General features: G+C 35.6%; 1 protein-coding gene across 1 annotated transcript; it reads right to left on the bottom strand.

Annotated features, from left to right (window-relative positions):
- Nucleotides 1–18,679: 18,679 nt before the first annotated feature.
- On the bottom strand, nt 18,680–19,789 carry LOC141673898 (protein FAR1-RELATED SEQUENCE 5-like). Its single transcript, XM_074480626.1, has one exon. The coding sequence runs from the start codon at nt 19,787–19,789 to the stop codon at nt 18,680–18,682; it is 1,110 nt and encodes a 369-aa protein (XP_074336727.1).
- Nucleotides 19,790–21,760: the final 1,971 nt, after the last annotated feature.

The raw sequence follows: 21,760 nt of genomic DNA, 5'->3' as shown, positions 1-21,760 counted from the left end.
TGAGAAATTAGTTTAGGTTTAATTTTGAGTTGTGAATTTCATTCGAATAATTAGGTTAAATTTATATAGGGGGAAAGCTTTTAAGTTTAGTTAATTGTAGTGAATTGCGCGGTGAAATGTAGTTCCTGAAAATGGAAGGTTTAGTAATAAATTTAAGGTTATGATTGTGTTTTCGTTAATTTATTTTTAGTTGGATGTTTTGGTGCTTATAAGTACGTTGATAAGAATTGCATTTTGGATCAAAGCATTTGAGCTTGTGTAGTGTAGTGCATTTAATTAATATTAGTTTGCACAGTCTAATGCGAAATCTGGAAATGGAAATGCTTATAGTGAATCTCGACCTATATTGGTTTCGCTTGTCGTCTTTTCACTTTTTTAGTTTTAATTGTATGTTTCCATGCTGATGAGTAGATAGATTGCTGATAAGAAGTTTTGAATTTCTATATAAATTGGAACCCATAAATTGGTTTCGCTTGTCGCTTGTGCAGTTATTTGTTTAGTTGCTTGTTATTCTGCCCTTATTTGTGCATTATAATATCAAACTGAAATAATTCTTGTTTTGAAAATTACAGATAAAATGAATATGGAATGCGGGCCTATGGATCGATCATTGCTGACCATGCAGGATGATCACATTAGTACTCTTATATGGCATGGGGGTGAGAGGGAGACGCTCGATGTTAGACAATTGACTGCTAACATGGGTAACCGGGTATTGGATGAGGAGCATATACATTTGCTAACAGGCTGGGGTTTCGGGGTGTTTGTTAACCCCTTGGTTGTTCCGCGGAATGATATTCGCTTGATCACTGCACTGGTGGAGAGGTGGAGGCCAGAGACTAACTCATTTCACTTCACATTCGGTGAGATGACCATTACATTGGAGGATGTTTACATGATCTTGGGGCTGCCTATTACTGGTCGTGATGTTACCCATACGGAGCTTGATAATCCGAAACCGTATTGGGTGACCAACTGGGAGGATTTGAGGATGACTGAGAAGGAGAGGGCTGAGATGTATGGTCGAGGCGGGGTGACTCTTCACAAGTTACGCACGAGATATAGTTCTAGGCCAGAGGGGGAGCAGAGTCCAGAGTTTCTTCAGCAGGATCCTATGGTTTACACTCGGGCATATCTTCTATTTCTAATTGGAGGTATATTATTTCCTACCTCATCTCGGGATGTGGTGCACCCCCGATATCTACAGCTTATACAGGACACTGATCATATTATCGATTATGCTTGGGGGGCTGCTGTTCTGAGCTACTTGTATAGATGCTTGTCGAAGGCTCTGCATAAGTCTTCAGGCAGTCTGAACGGGTGTGCTATGTTGTTGATGTTGTGGGCTTGGGAGAGGGTATTTCCTGGCCGTCCGAAGATTGCACCGCGTACGAGGTTTGTGTTGCCGAGGGCTACAGCATGGGCTAGACCGGTAGCTAACAGGAGGAGTAACCCTCACCATCACACAGGAGGTTATCGGGGAGATTTTGATAGCTTTAAGATGAGTTGGTTGACATGGCAGCCATATCGGAGGTTTTATAGGAGGATTGATTATAGTGCCGATGATTATGATACTGACATGATGGATATGTTGCATACAGCACTCGGTCGCATACCGATGATTCATTTTGAGATGGTGGAGTATGTCATGCCGGACAGGGTTCTGAGACAGTTCGGTATGCTGCAGCATATTCCTGAGGAGCCGGTGGATCACGGTTTTCTACGTGTGGAGAGGTTGTCCCGTATGCAACGGGATAACCATACTGTTTTGTTGAGACAGTTTATATTGGAGTGGGATTCTTTTATTGACACGGGTATGCCTATTGTTACAGAAGGGGCTTATGTACCGATGACAGAGTATATGTACTGGTATAGGAGGGTGAGTAAATTGAAGATAGCACCGTTTGTAGCTGAACATGCCACTAAGATACGGCCTCGTGATTGGTATAACCAGCAGAATATGGTTGATGCGGTATATTTTATAACTCTTCCTTAACTCTTGCAATTTTACCCCTTAAATTGATTAAATCTTGCATTTTTAGGAATAAAATGCCTAATAATTTCATATTTAGGACTTAAAAAAAGAATTAATGCATTTTACCCCTTGAATTGGTTAAATCTTGCATTTTTAGGAATAAAATGCCTAATTATTTCATATTTAGGACTTAAAAAAAGAATTGATGCATTTTACCCCTTTGATTGATTAAATCTTGCATTTTTAGGAATAAAATGCCTAATTATTTATCATTTTTTTATATTTTAGTTGGAAAGTGCTATGAGGTTGGCTCAGGTGGTACACAGTCATGATGTTGGAGACTGGTTTTATGAGGCGGTTCCTGATTTTTTGACTCGATATGATCGAGTCATGACCGAGTGGAGGGGTCATTTGGTTGATAGACCCTCTTTTAAAAGACCTAATCATGGCACTGTATTTCATAAACGTGCACGCGAGGTAGTATTATTTATTTGTCAGAAATTTCACAATAAACTTGTTTACAATTGATAATGTATTGAAATGTTGTAAATGTTACCGCAGGCTGAGACTAGTGATGCACAGTCTTCCGAGGACCCACTTCATGTCTCCCAGAAACTCTTACGTCAGGTACTCCATGATAAATTTCTTAAATAATGCATTGATATGGTACTCTCTTCTTAAATAATGCATTGATATGTATTAACATATTATTGTAGGGTGAGACTGTTGATGTTCATACTACCCATCATGTCGGTAGTACAGCACCTCCTCCCTCCCAGCAGACCCCTCATACCTCGGCTCCCCCTCCCACATCTGTTCCACCTCCTACATCCGCTACCCCTCCTACATTTTTTCCACCTCCAACATCCTCTCCCATTTCTACCTCTGTTCCAGTCGGTGTTCAGGTAGTGTATTAATTTGGTTCTTTAAAACTGCATTTGTGCATTGTGTGCATTGTGTGTGATTATTATTTTTTATTATTTTAGGAGGTTGAGACTGGTACTCCTCTGACACAGCTGACCACTCATGTCACTCATCCTCCCGACATTCAGGTACTAATCAGTATATTTAATCACAACCACCACTTAGTATTTCTTATATGGGACTAAATTGTTTTGCTGATTCATATTTACTGCAGATTGATAGTGCTACACCTGCTTCTGCTACACTATCTATCCCGATTGTTTTTCATCCTGTTGATATGGAGGTATCATTTATTTCTCAGTGTTGAGTTAAAATTCATCATGTATAACTACTCTTGAATGGTTGCATGATGTTTGTTGATTTAATTGCAGCTTGCTAGTGGTACTCCTGTTACACGAGGATTTGTTGATTTTCGTGGTAATGTTACAAGTGTTCCTGCTAAGTTAGCCTCCATGTTCGAGGTACAATTTAAAAGAATTAATGCATTTTGACATATTTAGTTACTCCTGTTACATGTGTTCATTATTTTGACATGTATTTGCAGATCGACAGAAGTGAAGACTTTTATAAAGATAAGGAGAGGCGCGGTGGTGAGGACAGACGGGGTGATTTGACTAGGCCAATTAAGAACCGAAAGATCGACTGGATTTTTACACATTGGTGGGCTGGTGATCTACCATATGTTTTTGAAAGGCACATAGATATTACCATGTTCCTCAGTAAGAAGCAAGTGCAGACCCTGGCACCCGGGAATGAATTGGAGGATGATGTTGTCAATGCTTATATGGAGTTGGTAAGGCTTCGAGAAAGGTATATGTGGGAAAACGGGGATCTACATTCGCCGGCAAAGAGGTTTTTCATTGCTCCTAGTTTCCTCATGTTCCAGACAAAGCATGTTAGCACAAATCTGAATGTACTAACATCTAATACCTACCTCTCTTTAATTACAAATGTCTATTATTTCTTGAATTGTGTTGTTACTGACGTCTATTTTACAGATGGATCCATACAAGAAGACAGGAGAGGAGCTTGCTGAACAGATTGACTTCTTTAAGACCTACCATAGGCAATTTCAAGGGCCAGATATCCAGTTATGTGATTATGCTTTATTTCCTACATGCACTGGAGGTCATTGGATCTTGTTTATTGTGGACCTGAACAAGATGAAACTTCTATTAGTTGATCCACTTCGTGAGGATGGGCATTTCTGTAATTTCAAGATGCTTTACTCCGTCCAGTATTACTTCATGGCAACCTCTAATCTTTGCATAATAAAGACTTATAGAAAAGAATTCATTTCTTTTAGACCTTAATTTGATTTATTATTTGCATATTTAGGATAAAATGCATAATAAAGACTTATAGAAAAGAATTCATGTCTTTTAGCCCTTAATTTTATTTATTATTTGCATATTTAGGATAAAATGCATAATAAAGACTTATAGAAAAGAATTCATGTCTTTTAGCCCTTAATTTTATTTATTACTTGCATATTTAGGATAAAATGTGTTAGATATATTTGATAATGTCATGGCTAATATGTTTTATGTTTAGATTTCAGATCTTATTTGAACAGAACAAATCAGTACTTAACTGATCAGTACTTATACTGGACGTCAGAACTTAAGGGATATCAGTACTTATGTTATCAGGAGATAAGCATCAGGAGATAGATATCAGAACTTAAGTGCTGAAGAACGATCAGATAAGGACAGTAGCTGATTAAAGTTAAGAAGATCAAGATAAACATAAGAAGAGATATGCATGAAGAAGGAATTCCGTGAAGAATGGAATACTTGGAATAGAAGATATCTGATTGATATATATTAGGAAGCAGAATTATATTCCATATCAATTAGCGATTATCTTGTAACTGTGTAGTATATAAACACAGACATAGGGTTTACACTATAAGTGTTATCATTATCGAGAATATTATTTACTGTAACCCTAGCAGCTCTCGTGATATTTTGTTCATCACTGAGAGATAACAGTTCCAGATTGTAACAGAGTTTATTGTTTCAATAAAGTTTGTTTTCTGTTACATAAGTTCTTGAAGTTTGATTTGATTGTAATAAACACTGTATTCACCCCCTCTATAGTGAAAGTGTGACCTAACAAGTGGTATCAGAGCCTTCTGTTAACACACATACAGTTAAAGATCCAAACACAATCATGTCTGACACAGAAACTCCAACTAAGCCTACCAAAACTGAGGAATCATCAAAGACATCAACTCAGAGTCGATATGAGACTATCAGAGTTCCCATATTGAGACCATCTGAATATCCCATATGGAAGGTAAGGATGACCATGTTTCTGGAAGCAACAGATCCAGAATACCTTGATAGAATCAAGGAAGGGCCTCACAAACCTACCAAGCTCGCTGTTGTAGTTGCAGGTGAAGCAGCAAAGACCGTACCAAAGGAAAAGAGTGATTACACTGCTGAAGATATAGCATCTATTGCTAAGGATGCCAAGGTACGACACTTATTGCATAGTGCCATTGATAATGTAATGTCAAACAGGGTAATCAACTGCAAGACTGCTAAGGAGATATGGGATGCACTGGAGACAAGGTGTCAAGGAACTGAAACAGTTAAGAAGAACAGGAAGACAATACTCACTCAAGAGTATGAACACTTTGACTCTAGGACTAATGAGTCATTGACTGATGTATATGATAGATTTGTCAAACTCTTGAATGACTTGTCATTGGTTAATAAGGAGTATGATCTTGAAGATACAAACCTTAAATTCCTGTTAGCTCTTCCTGAATGTTGGGATTTGAAGGCAACAACAATAAGAGACAACTACAATCTTGATGAAACAACTCTTGATGAAATCTATGGAATGCTCAAGACTCATGAACTTGAGATGGAACAAAGAAGCAAGAGGAAAGGAGGAAAGTCAAGGACAGTTGCTCTCAAGGCTGAAGAGGAATCCCCCAAACCACCTTCCTCAAAGAAAGACAAGGGTAAAGCTCTTATCATAAAGTCTGATACTGAGTCATCAAGTTCTGAGAGTGATGATGACTCAGATTCTGAAAGCTTGCCTGAAACTGATGCTGATGAGGAGATGATGAAGCTGTGTGCTCTTATGGTGAAAGGAATCACAAAGATTGCATACAGGAAGTTCAGGAAGGGAAAGAAGTTTTCCAGAAAAGGCATAAGTTCTGATAAGAAGAATTTTAGAAGATCTGAAGGAAGAGGAGGAAAGTCTGACAGAGGAGATTACGCTAATGTTAAATGTTATAATTGTGGTGAGAAAGGCCACATATCTCCTGATTGCAAGAAGACCAAGAGTGACAAAGGCAAAGCTCTTGTCACAAAGCAGAGAAGCTGGACAGACACCTCAGACTCTGAAAGTGAGGAGAACTATGCATTGATGGCAAATGCTGATAAATCAAGTTCTGAGAGCAGTTCTGAAGCTGCTGAAACAAAGGTACCTCAGACTACTTATGCTTTTCATACTGATGATATTAATGAGTTGAGAAGATATCTTAAAACCATGTTTGTCAGTTATAGAGATCAAACTTTAACATGTGAAAGATTAACTTCTGAAAATCTTGCTTTTAGGAAAAGAAATGATTTCTTAGAAAAAGAGTTAGTCATGTTCCATCAAACTCAGCAGGATAGAGATGATGCTTTTTATGTTAGGGATGAAGTGCTAAAAATGAATGAATCTCTAAAAACTGAGTTAGAAAAGGAGAGAGAGATTATCAGAACTTGGACTAACTCTGGCAAAACAACTCAAAATTTGCTAAGCAGTGGAAACTGGAAAGAGGGCTTAGGTTATGGAGAAAATAAAAATGAAAAAGGAACTGTAGAAATTAAGCCTGTTGATAAGCAAAAACCGAAGTTAAAACCTGTTAAGTTTGTAACTGAAAAATCTGAAAATGAGAAATCAGAAGTTAAAAAGGAATTAGCTTCTGACAAACTAAAACAGGAAAAGACAGCTGAAGTTAATATAGGCTTAATGACAAAGAAGCAGCTTAAGCATAAGCTGAAAGATGTTAAGAATGCAAACAAGGTAAAATCACCTAGGAAAAACAGGAATGGAAAGGAAGGTGTGAATAAAAGCAATAACTATAAATCTGTTCCTGATGCTCCTAGGAAAGCGTGTCATAACTGTGGAAGTTCTAACCATCTGGCTTCTTTTTGCAGGAAAAATAAGAATATTAACTCCTTATCTTCAAAATCAGGAGTTAAGAGTCAGTCTGTTAGATACAAACCACAAAATCCTTGTTTTCATTGTGGTAGTTTATGGCATTCCATTTATACTTGTAAGGAATATCATAGTTTGTACTATGATTATTATCAAATAAAACCTTCTTTAAAGAAAGTTTCTGTTGTTCCTTCTAGTGTAAGTTCTGATTCAAAGTCTGGTAGTATAAGTTCTGATGAGAAAACTGTTAACATAAAATCTGATGCTAAATCCGCTGCAAATGTTAACAAACCTAAAAAGGCCAAAGGATCCAAGCAAGTCTGGGTCCTTAAAACTAATAATTAGTGGTCTTTTGATTGCAGGACAACAGGAAAAATATTTTAGTTCTGGACAGTGGATGTTCAGGACATATGACTGGAAATAAGGCCCTGCTATCAGACTTTGTGGAGAAAGCTGGCCCAAGTGTTTCTTATGGAGATGGCAACATTGGAAAAACTTTGGGATATGGCAATATCAATCTTGGGAATGTCATCATTAAAGATGTAGCTCTGGTCTCAGGACTTAAACACAACTTACTGAGTATAAGTCAAATCTGTGACAGAGGTTATCATGTTGATTTCTTTGCAGAACATTGTGAAATAGTTAGTAAATCTAAAGAAAAAATTGTTCTGAAGGGATTCAGGCGTGGTAACATTTATGAAGCTAAGCTTTCAACAAGTTCTGATGGTTCTGCAATCTGTTTAGTGAGTAGAGCCTCAACTGAAGAAAGCTGGAATTGGCACAAGAAACTCTCTCATTTAAACTTCAACAAGATAAATGAACTGATCAAGAAAGATCTTGTGAGAGGACTGCCAAAATCAGTGTTTGTTCCTGATGGTCTTTGTGACTCATCTCAGAAGGCTAAACAAAGAAAATCTTCGTTCAAGAGCAAGACTGAATCATCAATTCTTGAGCCTTATTATCTACTTCATGTTGATCTATTTGGTCCCGTGAATGTCATGTCTATTGCAAAGAAGAAATATGCGTTGGTCATAGTAGATGAGTTCACCAGATACACATGGGTGTATTTCTTGCACACAAAAAGTGAAACTGCATCTATCCTGATTGATCATGTCAAACATCTGGATAAATTGATCAAAGATTCTGTGAAAATTTTGAGGAGTGATAATGGCACTGAATTCAAGAATCTGATAATGGAAGAGTTCTGCAAAAGTCATGGAATAAAGCAGGAATTTTCTGCTCCTGGAACTCCACAGCAAAATGGAGTTGTTGAAAGGAAGAATAGAACTCTCATTGAAGCTGCACGAACAATGCTTGAAGAAGCAAAGCTTCCAACCTATTTCTGGGCTGAAGCTGTGCAGACTGCTTGTTTTACTCAAAATGCAACACTCATTAACAAGCATGGAAAAACACCATATGAGATGGTGAAGAACAAGAAGCCAAATCTCAAATACTTTCATGTATTTGGATGTAAGTGTTTTGTTCTCAAGACTCATCCTGAACAGCTATCCAAGTTTGATCTAAAAGCTGATGAGGGAATCTTTGTTGGATATCCACTTTCTACAAAAGCCTTCAGAGTCTATAATTTGAGAACAAAAGTGGTCATGGAATCTATCAATGTCTCTTTTGATGACAAGAAGATCACTGGCCTTGAAGATTGCATTGATCATGATCAGCTGAGATTTGAAAATGAAGATTCATATTCTGATACCTCAAGTCCTGACAGTCTAAGTCCTGATACTGTAAATTCTGATGGATTAAACTCTGATGTTATTGAAACTGTGGTGACTACGTCAAAGGAAGATGCACCAATGCAGGGGGAGCATACTCAAGATATTATCACATCTCAAGAAGCATCAGAACATACATCTGGCTCTTCAAATTCTGATTCGTCAAGTTCTGATAAGCCAAGTACTGACAGTACTGAAAATCTAAATGCTGAAGGATCCAACTCAGAGAGCATAGTTTCAGGGGGAGCATCAGAAAATGAAACCGAAGACAGCATGAATCATGGGGGAGCATCCAGTTCTAGAGAAAATCTTCCATCTGCAAGGAAGTGGACAAAATCACATACACCTGATTTGATAATTGGAAATCCTGAGGCAGGTGTCAGAACTAGAACAGGTACTTCGAATGAATGTCTTTACAATTCTTTTCTCTCTCAGTCTGAGCCAAAGAAAGTGGAAGAAGCTCTTCAAGATGCTGATTGGGTGCAAGCAATACAGGAAGAGTTGAATGAATTTGAAAGAAACAAAGTCTGGACCTTAGTGCCAAGACCCAAGAATAGATCGGTTGTTGGTACAAAGTGGGTATTCAGAAACAAAACTGACAGTGATGGCATAATTGTAAGGAACAAGGCAAGGCTGGTTGCAAAAGGATATTCTCAACAGGAGGGAATTGACTATGATGAAACATTTGCTCCAGTTGCTAGGTTAGAAGCCATAAGGATATTCATGGCTTATGCTGCTCACAAAAAGTTTACTGTCTTTCAAATGGATGTGAAAAGTGCTTTTCTCAATGGAGAATTGGAAGAGGAAGTATATGTTGAACAACCTCCAGGCTTTGTAGATTCCAAACATCCAGATTATGTCTACAGGCTTGATAAAGCACTTTATGGACTTAAGCAAGCTCCTAGAGCATGGTATGAGACTTTAACTCAGTTTCTTCTGGAAAGTGGATTCAACAGAGGAACTATTGACAAAACACTGTTCTATCTCAACCATGGCAAGGACTTACTTTTGATCCAGATTTATGTTGATGATATTATTTTTGGGTCTCCAAATGACAAACTTTGCAAAAAGTTTGCCAAACTAATGCAGTCAAGATATCAGATGAGTATGATGGGAGAACTCAGTTATTTTCTGAGCCTTCAAGTCAAACAGAGTGAAGAAGGAACTTTTATTTGTCAATCTAAGTACACCAAAAACTTGCTGAAGAAATTTGGAATGCAAGACTGTTCAAGTGCATCCACTCCCATGGCCACTGCAACAAAACTGGATAAGGATACTGGTAATTCAGTAGATATTACTGATTACAGAGGTATGATTGGCTCACTTCTCTATCTAACTGCTAGTAGACCAGATATCATGTTTGCTACCTGTCTTTGTGCAAGATTTCAAGCAGATCCAAGAGAACCTCACTTAACAGCTGTAAAAAGAATCTTTAAGTATCTTAAAGGAACAGCTGATCTAGGATTATGGTATCCTAGAGAATCAGATTTTAAATTAATAGGTTACTCAGATGCAGATTTTGCAGGTTACAAAATTGACAGGAAAAGCACAAGTGGTAGCTGCCAATTTCTTGGAGGCAGGTTGGTTTCTTGGTATAGCAAGAAACAAAAGTCAATTTCCACATCAACTGCAGAAGCAGAGTATATTGCTGCAGGAAGCTGCTGTGCACAGATTCTCTGGATGAAGAATCAGTTACTGGATTATGGGTTAACATATTTCAAAATCCCTATTTACTGTGATAATCAAAGTGCTATTGCTATGACAGGTAATCCAGTTCAACACTCTATGACAAAGCACATCAGCATCAGGTACCATTTCATCAGGGAACATGTGGATGAAGGTACAGTGGAATTGCATTTTGTTCCCACAGATCAACAAGTAGCAGATATCTTCACAAAACCACTGTGTGAAGCTACCTTTTCAAAATTGGTAAATGAACTTGGAATGATTTCAGGTTCTTTCTCTAAATCTGCTTAAACTTGTTCTATGTTATCAGACTTTATGATCAGTATTTACAGAATTAATCTCTTTGTATATTCTGTGCATTAATTGATAAATGTCTTTAAGTACTGACTGTTGTCTGATATATGTTTCTAAACTCTGATAAGTGATATGTCTGTTTCAGTAACTATTCAATCCTATGAGGATAACTGTGCTAGATACTGATCTAGTAATCTTCAATAAACAAATGATTCCATAGAAGAAGTAATTATTTCAGTGGAAATCTTATGACACTAGCAAATTCTGATAACTGAGCTTAGTTAAGTTTACTTTGTATATCTTATTACTAAGTCACAAATTAGAATAATGCTACTCATCTGTTAAGTTCTGATACTAGTAAAACTGCTGAATACTAAGTGCTGATAGACCTCTATTATTAAAAAAAAAAAAAAATCAAAGAATAAAATCAGGTACTCCTTTGAGATCTAGAGTAAAAATGTGAAAGGGACGACCCAAGTGCATTGCTGGTATTAAGTAAATATTCATTAGAAAAGCAAAATATTTTCTTGGTGACTTTTCACACTCTATGATTACTGGAGAAATACTCTGATAAAAGCATAAATTCTGATAAGCAGTCGTGACTCACTTACACTGAGAAGCCACTGTAAAAGAGAATTTTAAAGATGCATAAAATTAGCACAAAAACAGTTGAGGTGGACTCATGCATGAACTCATTTATCAGTAGGTTTCAGGATAATGACAGCTCTTTAGCAAAATTTTAATTATGACTTATTTCTAAGATGTACTGAAGTAGATCAGACTTTACTCTTTGTCTGTTATTTAGCTTAATGCACACACTAATCACTCCATCTGAATGATGAAAATTTCTGTGGTGGTCTATGTTATTTTAGATAAACAGTCATTGTGTCATTTTTGCACAAATTCTGAGGACAAGTTCTAGTTACACGTTCTGATGATTAAGTTCTGACGTTCATAACTAAGAACTTGTATGAGTATTTACTAAGATGAGCATTCCTTTTTCGAGTTAAGAAATTATGTTCTGATGACTGTTAAGTTCTGGTATAGGTCTAAGTTCTGATTTCTCAGTCTAATCCTTTACTTGGCTTATCTTTGAATGAAATTTAATAACAGTCTCAGTTTGTACTCGCATATGTTGAAGTGGAAGATTAATAGTCACTATGATTAGGATTAATGGTTTTGTACTTGAACAGTCCACTGTTTCTTGTGTCTTGTGCGGTCTAGACCATGATTCCTCTTTCCAATGACTGTTATTCTTTTTCAAAGTCTAGGGAGACGAGGTAGAATTAATTCTACCTGTCAGCATTAAATATCTCCGCGTCTCCTGGCATTCTCTTGCCTATATAATCAGCCACTTCACTTTAGCCCTTTCATCAATTTTTCTCACAATCGTAACTTCATATTCTTTTTCAAAAGCATCATGGTTCGATACAACATGTTTTTGAATTACCAAAATTTTCATATGGAGCTAAGCTGCGCCGACTGGCAGCAGGAGTGGCATGTAACTGCCATTCCTGAAGAGATATGGGGCTCTGTCCCACAGGCGGTGCTGAACCAACTTCTGTTCTTCGAGATGGACTACCAGCTTCATCTTGATCGATTGGAGGCGGAACGGCGGGAAGCTATCCGTCAGCAAGAGCGAATCATTCGACTCGCTATCTTGTTTGTCGAAGATAGGAAGAGGAAGATGACTTAATCTCGTCTTCTTCCTGTTCTTCTTCATCCTCAGCGTTGTCAGGCTTCTTAGCTAGGACTAAAGCTGTTGACGTTAGGATTAGAAGCTTAGGGAAAATCTTGTATTGATGTAATTTCTATTTCATATATGTATTGACTTGATATATTAATGAAAACTGTTTTTACTTCAAGATTTTGTCTCTGAGTTATTTTATCTTGTGTTGTTAAATCCTGCTTGATATTCTGATGACCATTTAAATTTTGTCTTTATTTAAGTTCTGATTCTTCTCAAAAGAGGAGAAGCATTACTTTGAGAGATGAATCAGATTCTGAGGATCAGATTCCCTCTTCAGAACCTATGGTAAATGAAGCCGAGAAGGCAACTTCTCAGACGGATTCTGCAATTGGGGGTTCTAGGCTTCTCAAGAGGCTTAGACGTATGACGGTTCCTGAAACTCCCAAGGAATCCAAATCAACAAGGAAGTACAAGAAACAGAGGGCACAAAGGTCAGTTTCAGATGATGAGGAGGAAGCAGCTAAGGAAGGGGATCAGGAATCTCTGATCTCACAAGACAAGGAATTTGCTCCAGTCACTTCTTCTCCATCAACTTCATCTCAGGAACCTGTATCTGACAAGGCTAATTCACCTTCTATGTCTCTTGTTGATCCAGGCACAAGTGCTGAAATTGATATTCAGAACCTGGTTGTGCCGGAAATACTTTTCTTAGAAGCTCCAACAGCAAATAATCCTTCCACAACACCTGTTACTGATGCTGTTCAAACTCCTGAGTTATCACTAACACCTTCTCTGCATCAAGATGCTGATGATCAGATTTTAGGTGAGCATCAGGATATGGCTGTTGATCAGAACTTAGTATCAGATCAGCAATTAGAGGATGTTGAAGCCTCCATTGCTACTCACACAGTTGTCTTATCAGAAGATACTGATTCTCTAAGTTCTGATGTTGTAAATGTTGGAGATACTGGTGAGGCTGCTACAACTGTAGATGCTGATGAAGCAGGTCCTTCAGGACATACTCCTCCACTGACTCTTCCTAAGTCTGAACTGGTAAAGGAGTTTGTTATCAGGGATGCACCAGTACCTTGGAGTGAAACTCCTGCAGGTCAGGAGTGGACTAAGGAATGGAACTCAGTTTCATGTGTTCCAAATGCTTTACATCTTGCTGAGCACTTGACTAAAGCTGATGAAATGTTACATTCTGATGATTTTAAAACCCAGCTTAGAGTCACTGCATTGAGTACTAAACATCTACAAGGTCTTCATTCCAACACTCATGCAGAGCTACACAAGATTCAGGAGAACTTTATCAAACAGGAACAAGTTTGGAAAATTGATAAGAAAAAGTTCTTCCAACCTACCATTGACAGGGTTGCTTATATTGAGAAAACTCAAGAGAAGCAACAAGCTCAGATTGATCAAATTCTGACAAATCAAGCTTCTCAGCAATCGCAACTTACTGAAATCCAGACCTCAGTGGAACTACTTATCTCTCTTTTATTACCTGCTGATGCCAAAAAGGGGGAGAAGGTAATTAAGTCCAAATGCAAAACCAACAAGTCACTGCAAGGAAAGGATGATGGAAAAGATGACCAAGGAAACTCTGGAATGGGTAGTGGTCATAGTCAAGGTAGAAGGTTTACATCAAGACAAGCTAGTCACAGAACAAGTTCTGATACTGGGAAAAGAATAAGTTCTGCTGCTGGTAAAAGGATAAGTTCTGATGAACTTCTAGATCTTGATGAGGAAATGTCAAGACAGTTATTTCTTCAAGAAAATCCAGGGATGGACTTGGAAAGTTTAAAGGAAGAAGAAGCCAGACTTAAATCAGAGAAAGTCACATCTAAATCTGAAGCTTCTGGTAAAAAGTTACTTCCAAAACCTAAAGGCATTGTGATCAAAGAAAGGATACATACTGAAGAAACTTTGGCTAGATCACAACCACAGATAGATCCAAGATCCAAGGGTAAAGAAAAGGTTGGTGAACCTATCAAGCCTTATGTACCTCCTGAGGAAGAAGAAATTACTGATGGAAAAGATGATCTTGCTCTGACTTCAAGAAAAGTTCTTAAAACAACCTCTGACATGGCTCAAGTTGTTCAGAGTCAAGAAATTGTAAGTTCTGATATTCAGAAGAAGCAAGTAACCTCTGACAGTGCTCAAGTTAACTTGATATCAGAAAATAAATCTAAAACACTCCTACCAGGATTCACTAAAACAAAACAGACTCAATCTTTGAAGACTACTCCAAGTGGTTTTGAAGCAAGAGTAGTTACTGGAAAGGAAGCTAGAGATAAAACTGGATTGGGAAGTGCTGATGAAAGAAGAGTACACAACACTATCGATGATCCAACTTCCTTGAGTGAACCTGGTATTGGAGCAACTCCTGAGAGATTGAATCAACTAGAATCTGTACAGATGGTTTACCATACCTACTTGATAGAATACATCATGTTGTATTTCATGACAGATGGTAGGGTTTATCATATAAGACAAAATGCCATTCCTTTGAAGTATTTTGAAGAATTGGAGCATGTACTTTTCTTACTTCAAGTGGATAACAGAATAACAGAGACTGCTGCAAACTACTTAAAAGAACAGATTCAGAGACAGAAAAGGCTTTATTCTGTTAAGTTTGACAGCAGATATGTTCCAAAGTACAGAAATCACAATGGTGATATTGTTGATATGAAGCCTAATACTGCACAGATCAGAACATATCTTGGTATTAAGGGGCTTGAATTCAATCTAGAGTCTAACAAAGCTTATGTCATAAGACTAGATCGGGAGTTGAGAAAAGCAAAGATTAATGATCTCAGAGCTGCAATATTTCAAACTGGTGAAGATACTGCAGAGCTTAAAGATGTCAAACGGAGAATGATTGATGAACTCAGATATGCTGAGAAATGTTTGTTGAAGAATTATCTCAGAACAACTCCTGACATCAGAGAGATCAGAAAATGATGAAGCCAAGTCAAAGATCTACAACTACTTAAATTCTGATGTGTATACAGACCAAAGTTGTTATCAGAAGTTGAATTGGTAAAAGCTTTAAGGACTGTAAGTTGTAGTTATCTTGTCTATTTCTAATGCATTTGTACTTAATGTTTTTGACATCTTCAAATATCTGTTAAACTTGTATATTTTGCTAATTTACAAGTTGGGGGAGATTGTTAGATATATTTGATAATGTCATGGCTAATATGTTTTATGTTTAGATTTCAGATCTTATTTGAACAGAACAAATCAGTACTTAACTGATTAGTACTTATACTGGACGTCAGAACTTAAGGGATATCAGTACTTATGTTATCAGGAGATAAGCATCAGGAGATAGATATCAGAACTTAAGTGCTGAAGAACGATCAGATAAGGACAGTAGCTGATTAAAGTTAAGAAGATCAAGATAAACATAAGAAGAGATATGCATGAAGAAGGAATTCCGTGAAGAATGGAATACTTGGAATAGAAGATATCTGATTGATATATATTAGGAAGCAGAATTATATTCCATATCAATTAGCGATTATCTTGTAACTGTGTAGTATATAAACACAGACATAGGGTTTACACTATAAGTGTTATCATTATCGAGAATATTATTTACTGTAACCCTAGCAGCTCTCGTGATATTTTGTTCATCACTGAGAGATAACAGTTCCAGATTGTAACAGAGTTTATTGTTTCAATAAAGTTTGTTTTCTGTTACATAAGTTCTTGAAGTTTGATTTGATTGTAATAAACACTGTATTCACCCCCTCTACAGTGAAAGTGTGACCTAACAAAATGCATAATAAAGACTTATAGAAAAGAATTCATGTCTTTTAGACCTTAATTTGACTTATTATTTGCATATTTAGGATAAAATGCATAATAAAGACTTATAGAAAAGAATTCATGTCTTTTAGACCTTAATTTGATTTATTATTTGCATATTTAGGATAAAATGCATAATAAAGACTTATAGAAAAGAATTCATGCTTAATTATTTCATATTTGTTACTAATTATTTGAAATTGTAGGAGAAAGTCCTCCCATGCTGGCTAAATTACTTGGACCCCCAGAGATTTACAAAGAAATTCATGAAGATGGCTATAGTTACGGCTCGGCCGAAGCAAGATACTGGAGTTGACTGCGGCGTCTATGTATGCAAGTATGTGGATGCCATTCTTAATGGGATTAGATTGGAGCACGTTGTCTGGCATCCATATGATGATGTAGAGACATTTCGTTATCGCATTACTTGGGAATTGCGTAGGGGGCGTGCTCGTCATCTTTCAGCATGGGGATTGACCCAAAGAAATTTGGGTTTATGATTTATTTCTTAAATTTAGAAGATTTATTGGACATGTATTTGTATACTTATGTTGGTTCTTGTAGTAGTTTTTCGATTGTTCATGTTGGTATGAACTTATTTAGAATGGTTAAATTGTTCGTATGGATTTGGGTTGCATTTTTGATTTGGATTTGGTTTGGATTTTTGATTTGGTTAGCTTTTGAATGTTAGAATAAATGGTTAGAATGTTTATCATTTTCGATGAGGATTGGTGTTTGATTTGTTGGATTGGTTAATTTGGATTGGTGTTTGATTTGTTGGAATGGTTATGTATTTTTATTGTTGAGTTTGTAGCGTAAAAACAGGGACAGGAAAACTAGGAATTGCAGAAAACTACAGGCTGCAGAAACAGCAAAATTTGCAGTCTGCAGATATCAGTACCCTTCCGCAATGATTCATTGCGGAAACAAGTCCCATCCGCAATGATTCATTGCGGAAGCTTGAAACTTCTGCAAAAATCACACTTTGGTCACCTTGTTTCATTTTTTTATAATTTGGTCACTGCATATGAATAAATTCGAATTAAATAATAAAAACTCTTACAATTATTGCAAAAAATGCCTGGAACACTGAAAATTTTAAACAATAATTTCTGTATTTTTTTCACCATTTCTCATTTTTTTTCCATTTTATTTTGATTTTTTCCTTGAATAATATGTAATAATTCGAATTAAAAATAAAGAAAAAAAATAAAAAAAATGGACATTTCTTAAAAATTAATCAAAAATTAGAGGAGACGCTGGAATTATCAAAAAATAGTGTCACTAATTTTTTTCACCATTTCTGACTTTTTTCCTTTTTTTTATTTTTTTCCTTTAATAATATGTATTAATTCGAATTAAAAATAAAGAAAAAAATAAAAAAATGGACTTTTCTTAAAAATTAATCAAAAATTAGAGGAGACACTGAAATTATCAAAAAATAGTGTCACTAATTTTTTCACCATTTTTCTTTTTTTTTGATTTTTTTCCTTTAATTGTATTAATTTGAATTAAAAATAAAGAAAAAAAATATAAAAATGGACTTTTATTAAAAATTAATCAAAAATTAGAGGAGACACTGAAATTATCAAAAAATAGTGTCACTAATCTTTTTCGCCATTTTTCTTTTTTTTTTTTATTTTTTTCCTTTAATTGTATTAATTTGAATTAAAAATCAAGAAAAATATAAAAATGGACTTTTATTAAAAAATAATCAAAAATATTATCACTAATTTTTTTCACCATTTCTGACTTTTTCCATTTAATTTTAAATTTTTTAAAAATTTAAAATTGAATTAATTCCTTAAAAATTCGAAGCTAAGGAAAAACAGGGGAAAACAGGGGAAACAGGGGACCTTCCGCAATGAATCATTGCGGAAGGAAAAGCATTCCGCAATGAATCATTGCGGAAGGAAAAGCATTCCGCAATGAATCATTGCGGAAGTAGGTATTACTCCCCTGTTTTTTCAGCTATTAATTTTTTAAAATTTGTACTTATAAAAAAAGTAAATTATAGCTCCAATACATACCAAATAATATTTAAAAGCCAAATTCAAATATGACATTCCAAATTCAAATATTACATTCCATTAATTTAAATTTCTACATTCAAATAGAATTAAATCATTTAAAATTTCTATTTGGATTTTTAAGACAACCTCTCCTATCATGTCCGGCCACACCACAAAAACCGCAATAACGGATTTTTTCAGTTGACGTCTCAATACCACTTTTAGACCTTCCTGAATTTTTCTTTGCTGTTGACGTCTCAATGCCACTTTTATACCTTGCCGAATCCTTCTTTCTTCCCTTTGTTTGTGACATTGGAGGATTGAATATTGGATCATGTTCATCGTAAACTTGGAACTCCTCCTCCATTCTTGAATTATTTTCTTATTCACGAAACTTTTCAATCACGTAACATTTTCCTTTCTCAATCAAATCCATGACGTAATTGTATCGTGGTTTTGAACAACTTCCAAGAGCACCCAAACCTTGAAAAGATTTACACAAAGCACTAGACCTTGCCGTTGTTGAATCACCAACATCAACAAGAATGGGAGGATTATAAGGCGAAAAACCATCAATTTTATTTGCGCTCGCCGTCCATCTTGATTTAATAAAAATTGTGGGTATCATAGTTTTTTGTTTCTTGTCAAGATAGCGTAGGATATGTTTGCAAAGCATCCCGGAATGTTCAAATTTTTTACATTCACAATCAATATTTCCTTCCAAAGAAACCATTACCCGATACCTTCTTCTAAGATTCCCCGGCACATTATACTTCTCAACTAAATACAACTTCCACATGTAACTGGAACCATCTTTGCAACTATTTACCACATAAGATGTGCTTTTTCTAAGCTCATTTTGAAATTGCCTAAACATTTCTTTTGTGTAAATAGAAGAAGCATGATTTTCCAAGGGGGAATTAAATATCAATCTCCTTTCCTTATACTCGGTCTCGTAGTCGGCTTTAACCTCATTAAGAATTTGTGTTTCCAAAGCCTTTTGTGAATTCTCAATGAATTCTTTCAACCCGGTTGAAACTTTCACATACTCGTCAAAAAATGAATTCATGGACTCGCTTCTTGAGGTGGTGGTCATACCGGTAGAGAAATGTTGTTTTGTGTAAGCACGAATCCATTTATCTTTTATGGCATACATATCGTTTAGCCAAACATGATCCTCGAGTCCATACTTATCAACCAAAACCTCCCACTTACCAACAAATTCCGTGGGTGACAACGACTTGTACAAACAATCATTAAAATCCCCTTTAAATTCCGGATATTGTGTGTACCAAGCCGACAATTTTTCGGGAAATTTATTACTTATGTGCCACGAACATAATATGTGCTTGGTATCCGGCAAAATCTCGGCAATAGCATTTCCCAGTGCTATAACTTGATCCGTAATAATAGTGAGGGGAGGTTTGTTTCCGACGGCTTCCAACCATGTCTTCAAAACCCATTTATATGAAATCTCCGTCTCATCCCGCATGAGTGCAAACCCGAACAAGATATTTTGGTAATGGTGATTGATCCCGGTTATTGGTATAAATGGCATACAATACCTATTGGTCCTATATGTGGAGTCAAATGAAACAACATCTCCAAAATTCGTGTATGCGTTCAATGATCGATGATCAACCCAAACCAAACCTCTAACTCTATTTTCTTCATCCAAATCAACTCGATAGAAAAAGTTTCCAAAACTTTTTTCTTTCAATTATCGTAGCAATGCCATCCCACTCCCCGCATCACCGGAATCGAACACCCGTCGTCGAATATCACGAATTACGTTACGAACATCTTGATTAGAAAATCCAAGTTTTTCCACACCACCCCATGTTTCACCAAGAAATCTCATCGCTTTAGCGGTTTCAATGCCCGATTTATCAAATAACTCAAGCAATGCTCGGGTAACCGGATCTATATTTTTGGACCTTTGCATGAATTGTAATTTATCCGAGGTTACCATATCATGATTATGCTCTAATTTAACCAAAGTTAATTCCCATTTATTATTTGTAACTCTATGAGTGACACACATTCGAGCACTACAATTTGTTCTCGGAATTACATCTCTAATCCTTCTTTTTTTCTTTCTTTCATCATCAACATCCAATTTCGTACTAGAACCTAGTCTTCCACCCTTACGACAAATATACAAATGAGAGGAGATACCATTACCCCGTGAATGTCTATGAGTACTCCTAATAATAATCTCAAATCCAACACTTCTACCATAATCTCTATAAATTTTTTCGGCTTCATCCAAAGTGTTAAAAAACATACCAACGCAAGGCACAACACTATTCATATTTGATTTTGAAAAACCGTAACCTTTTTTGTCAAAACTCATATCATCATTTTCATCATCATCATCAACATCATCATCACATATATTCATTTTCTCTTCTCTACAAAAATCATCATCATTCATTTTTCCTTTTCCCTTACAATCTCCCTCTTCTTTTTTATGATATTTCTCTTTTTCCATATACTCAATATCATCATCATCATCATCATCCATATTTTTTTTCCATATACTCAATATCATCATCATCCATATCCAATTTTTTCTTACATTTATAATTATCAACATCAATCAATTCATTAACATCATCTACAATAAGTTTACGATAAACCGGATTTTTCCCAACGGGTGTAAAATAATCAAAATCGTCATGCTCACTAGATGAACTTGAATAATTAAATAAATGAGATGCCATAGTAAAAAAAACTAACCTCTTTTTGGCTCCAAATTGAAAAATGATAGAGAAAAATGGTGAAATTGGGTTTATAAAGTAAAAAATGAAGCTGGTAAGATAAATTTAATGCACACTTCCGCAATGAATCATTACGGAAGGTGTATTTAATGCTTCAGCCAACCCACGCGCTAAAACACGCATAAATTGTAAAAACATTAGTTCCTTTCGCAATGAATCATTGCGGATTCAAAAGCTTACGCTATGATTCATTGCGGATGCAGTTTTGATAATTGTTTATTTTTTATTTTTTTTTGTGAAGAAAATAATTAGTAAAAAAATTTTAAAATTCATAATAACATTCATGTTACTTGTCAATATTACATAAATTTTTTATATCAAAAAATTAATTTTTTTTTATTATTATTGTATATTTTGCCTTTTTTTATGAAAATAATAAATTAAATATTTAAAAAAATTGTCTAAACATATAATACTTAATTTTAATTTGTTTTTTATAATATAGGTATGTGAAAAAATAAATAAATATTATTTTGTTGAGAACATATATTAAGCACTTGATAAGTATGAATGAAGTACAATGTCTATTAGTAAGTTGTATCATTTCATTTGAAATTTCTAATATTGAATGTTTCATGTTATCTTCAACATTTAAATCTCCATTATTAAATTTGATGATAAATAAATTTGAATTTATAATTTTATGTTTGATTTTTATATTTTTTAAAAATTAAGTACTT

Source organism: Apium graveolens, chromosome 7 (assembly GCF_009905375.1).
Source record: "Apium graveolens cultivar Ventura chromosome 7, ASM990537v1, whole genome shotgun sequence".
Classification (NCBI taxonomy): Eukaryota; Viridiplantae; Streptophyta; class Magnoliopsida; order Apiales; family Apiaceae; genus Apium; species Apium graveolens.
Note: the sequence above shows the minus strand (reverse complement) of the source record. Positions and strands in the feature narration are given on the sequence as shown.

What these genes read in the sequence shown, in the direction of transcription:
- LOC141673898 (XM_074480626.1), bottom strand. Translation starts at nt 19,789, where the DNA reads ATGCGGGATGAGACGGAGATTTCATATAAATGGGTTTTGAAGACATGG.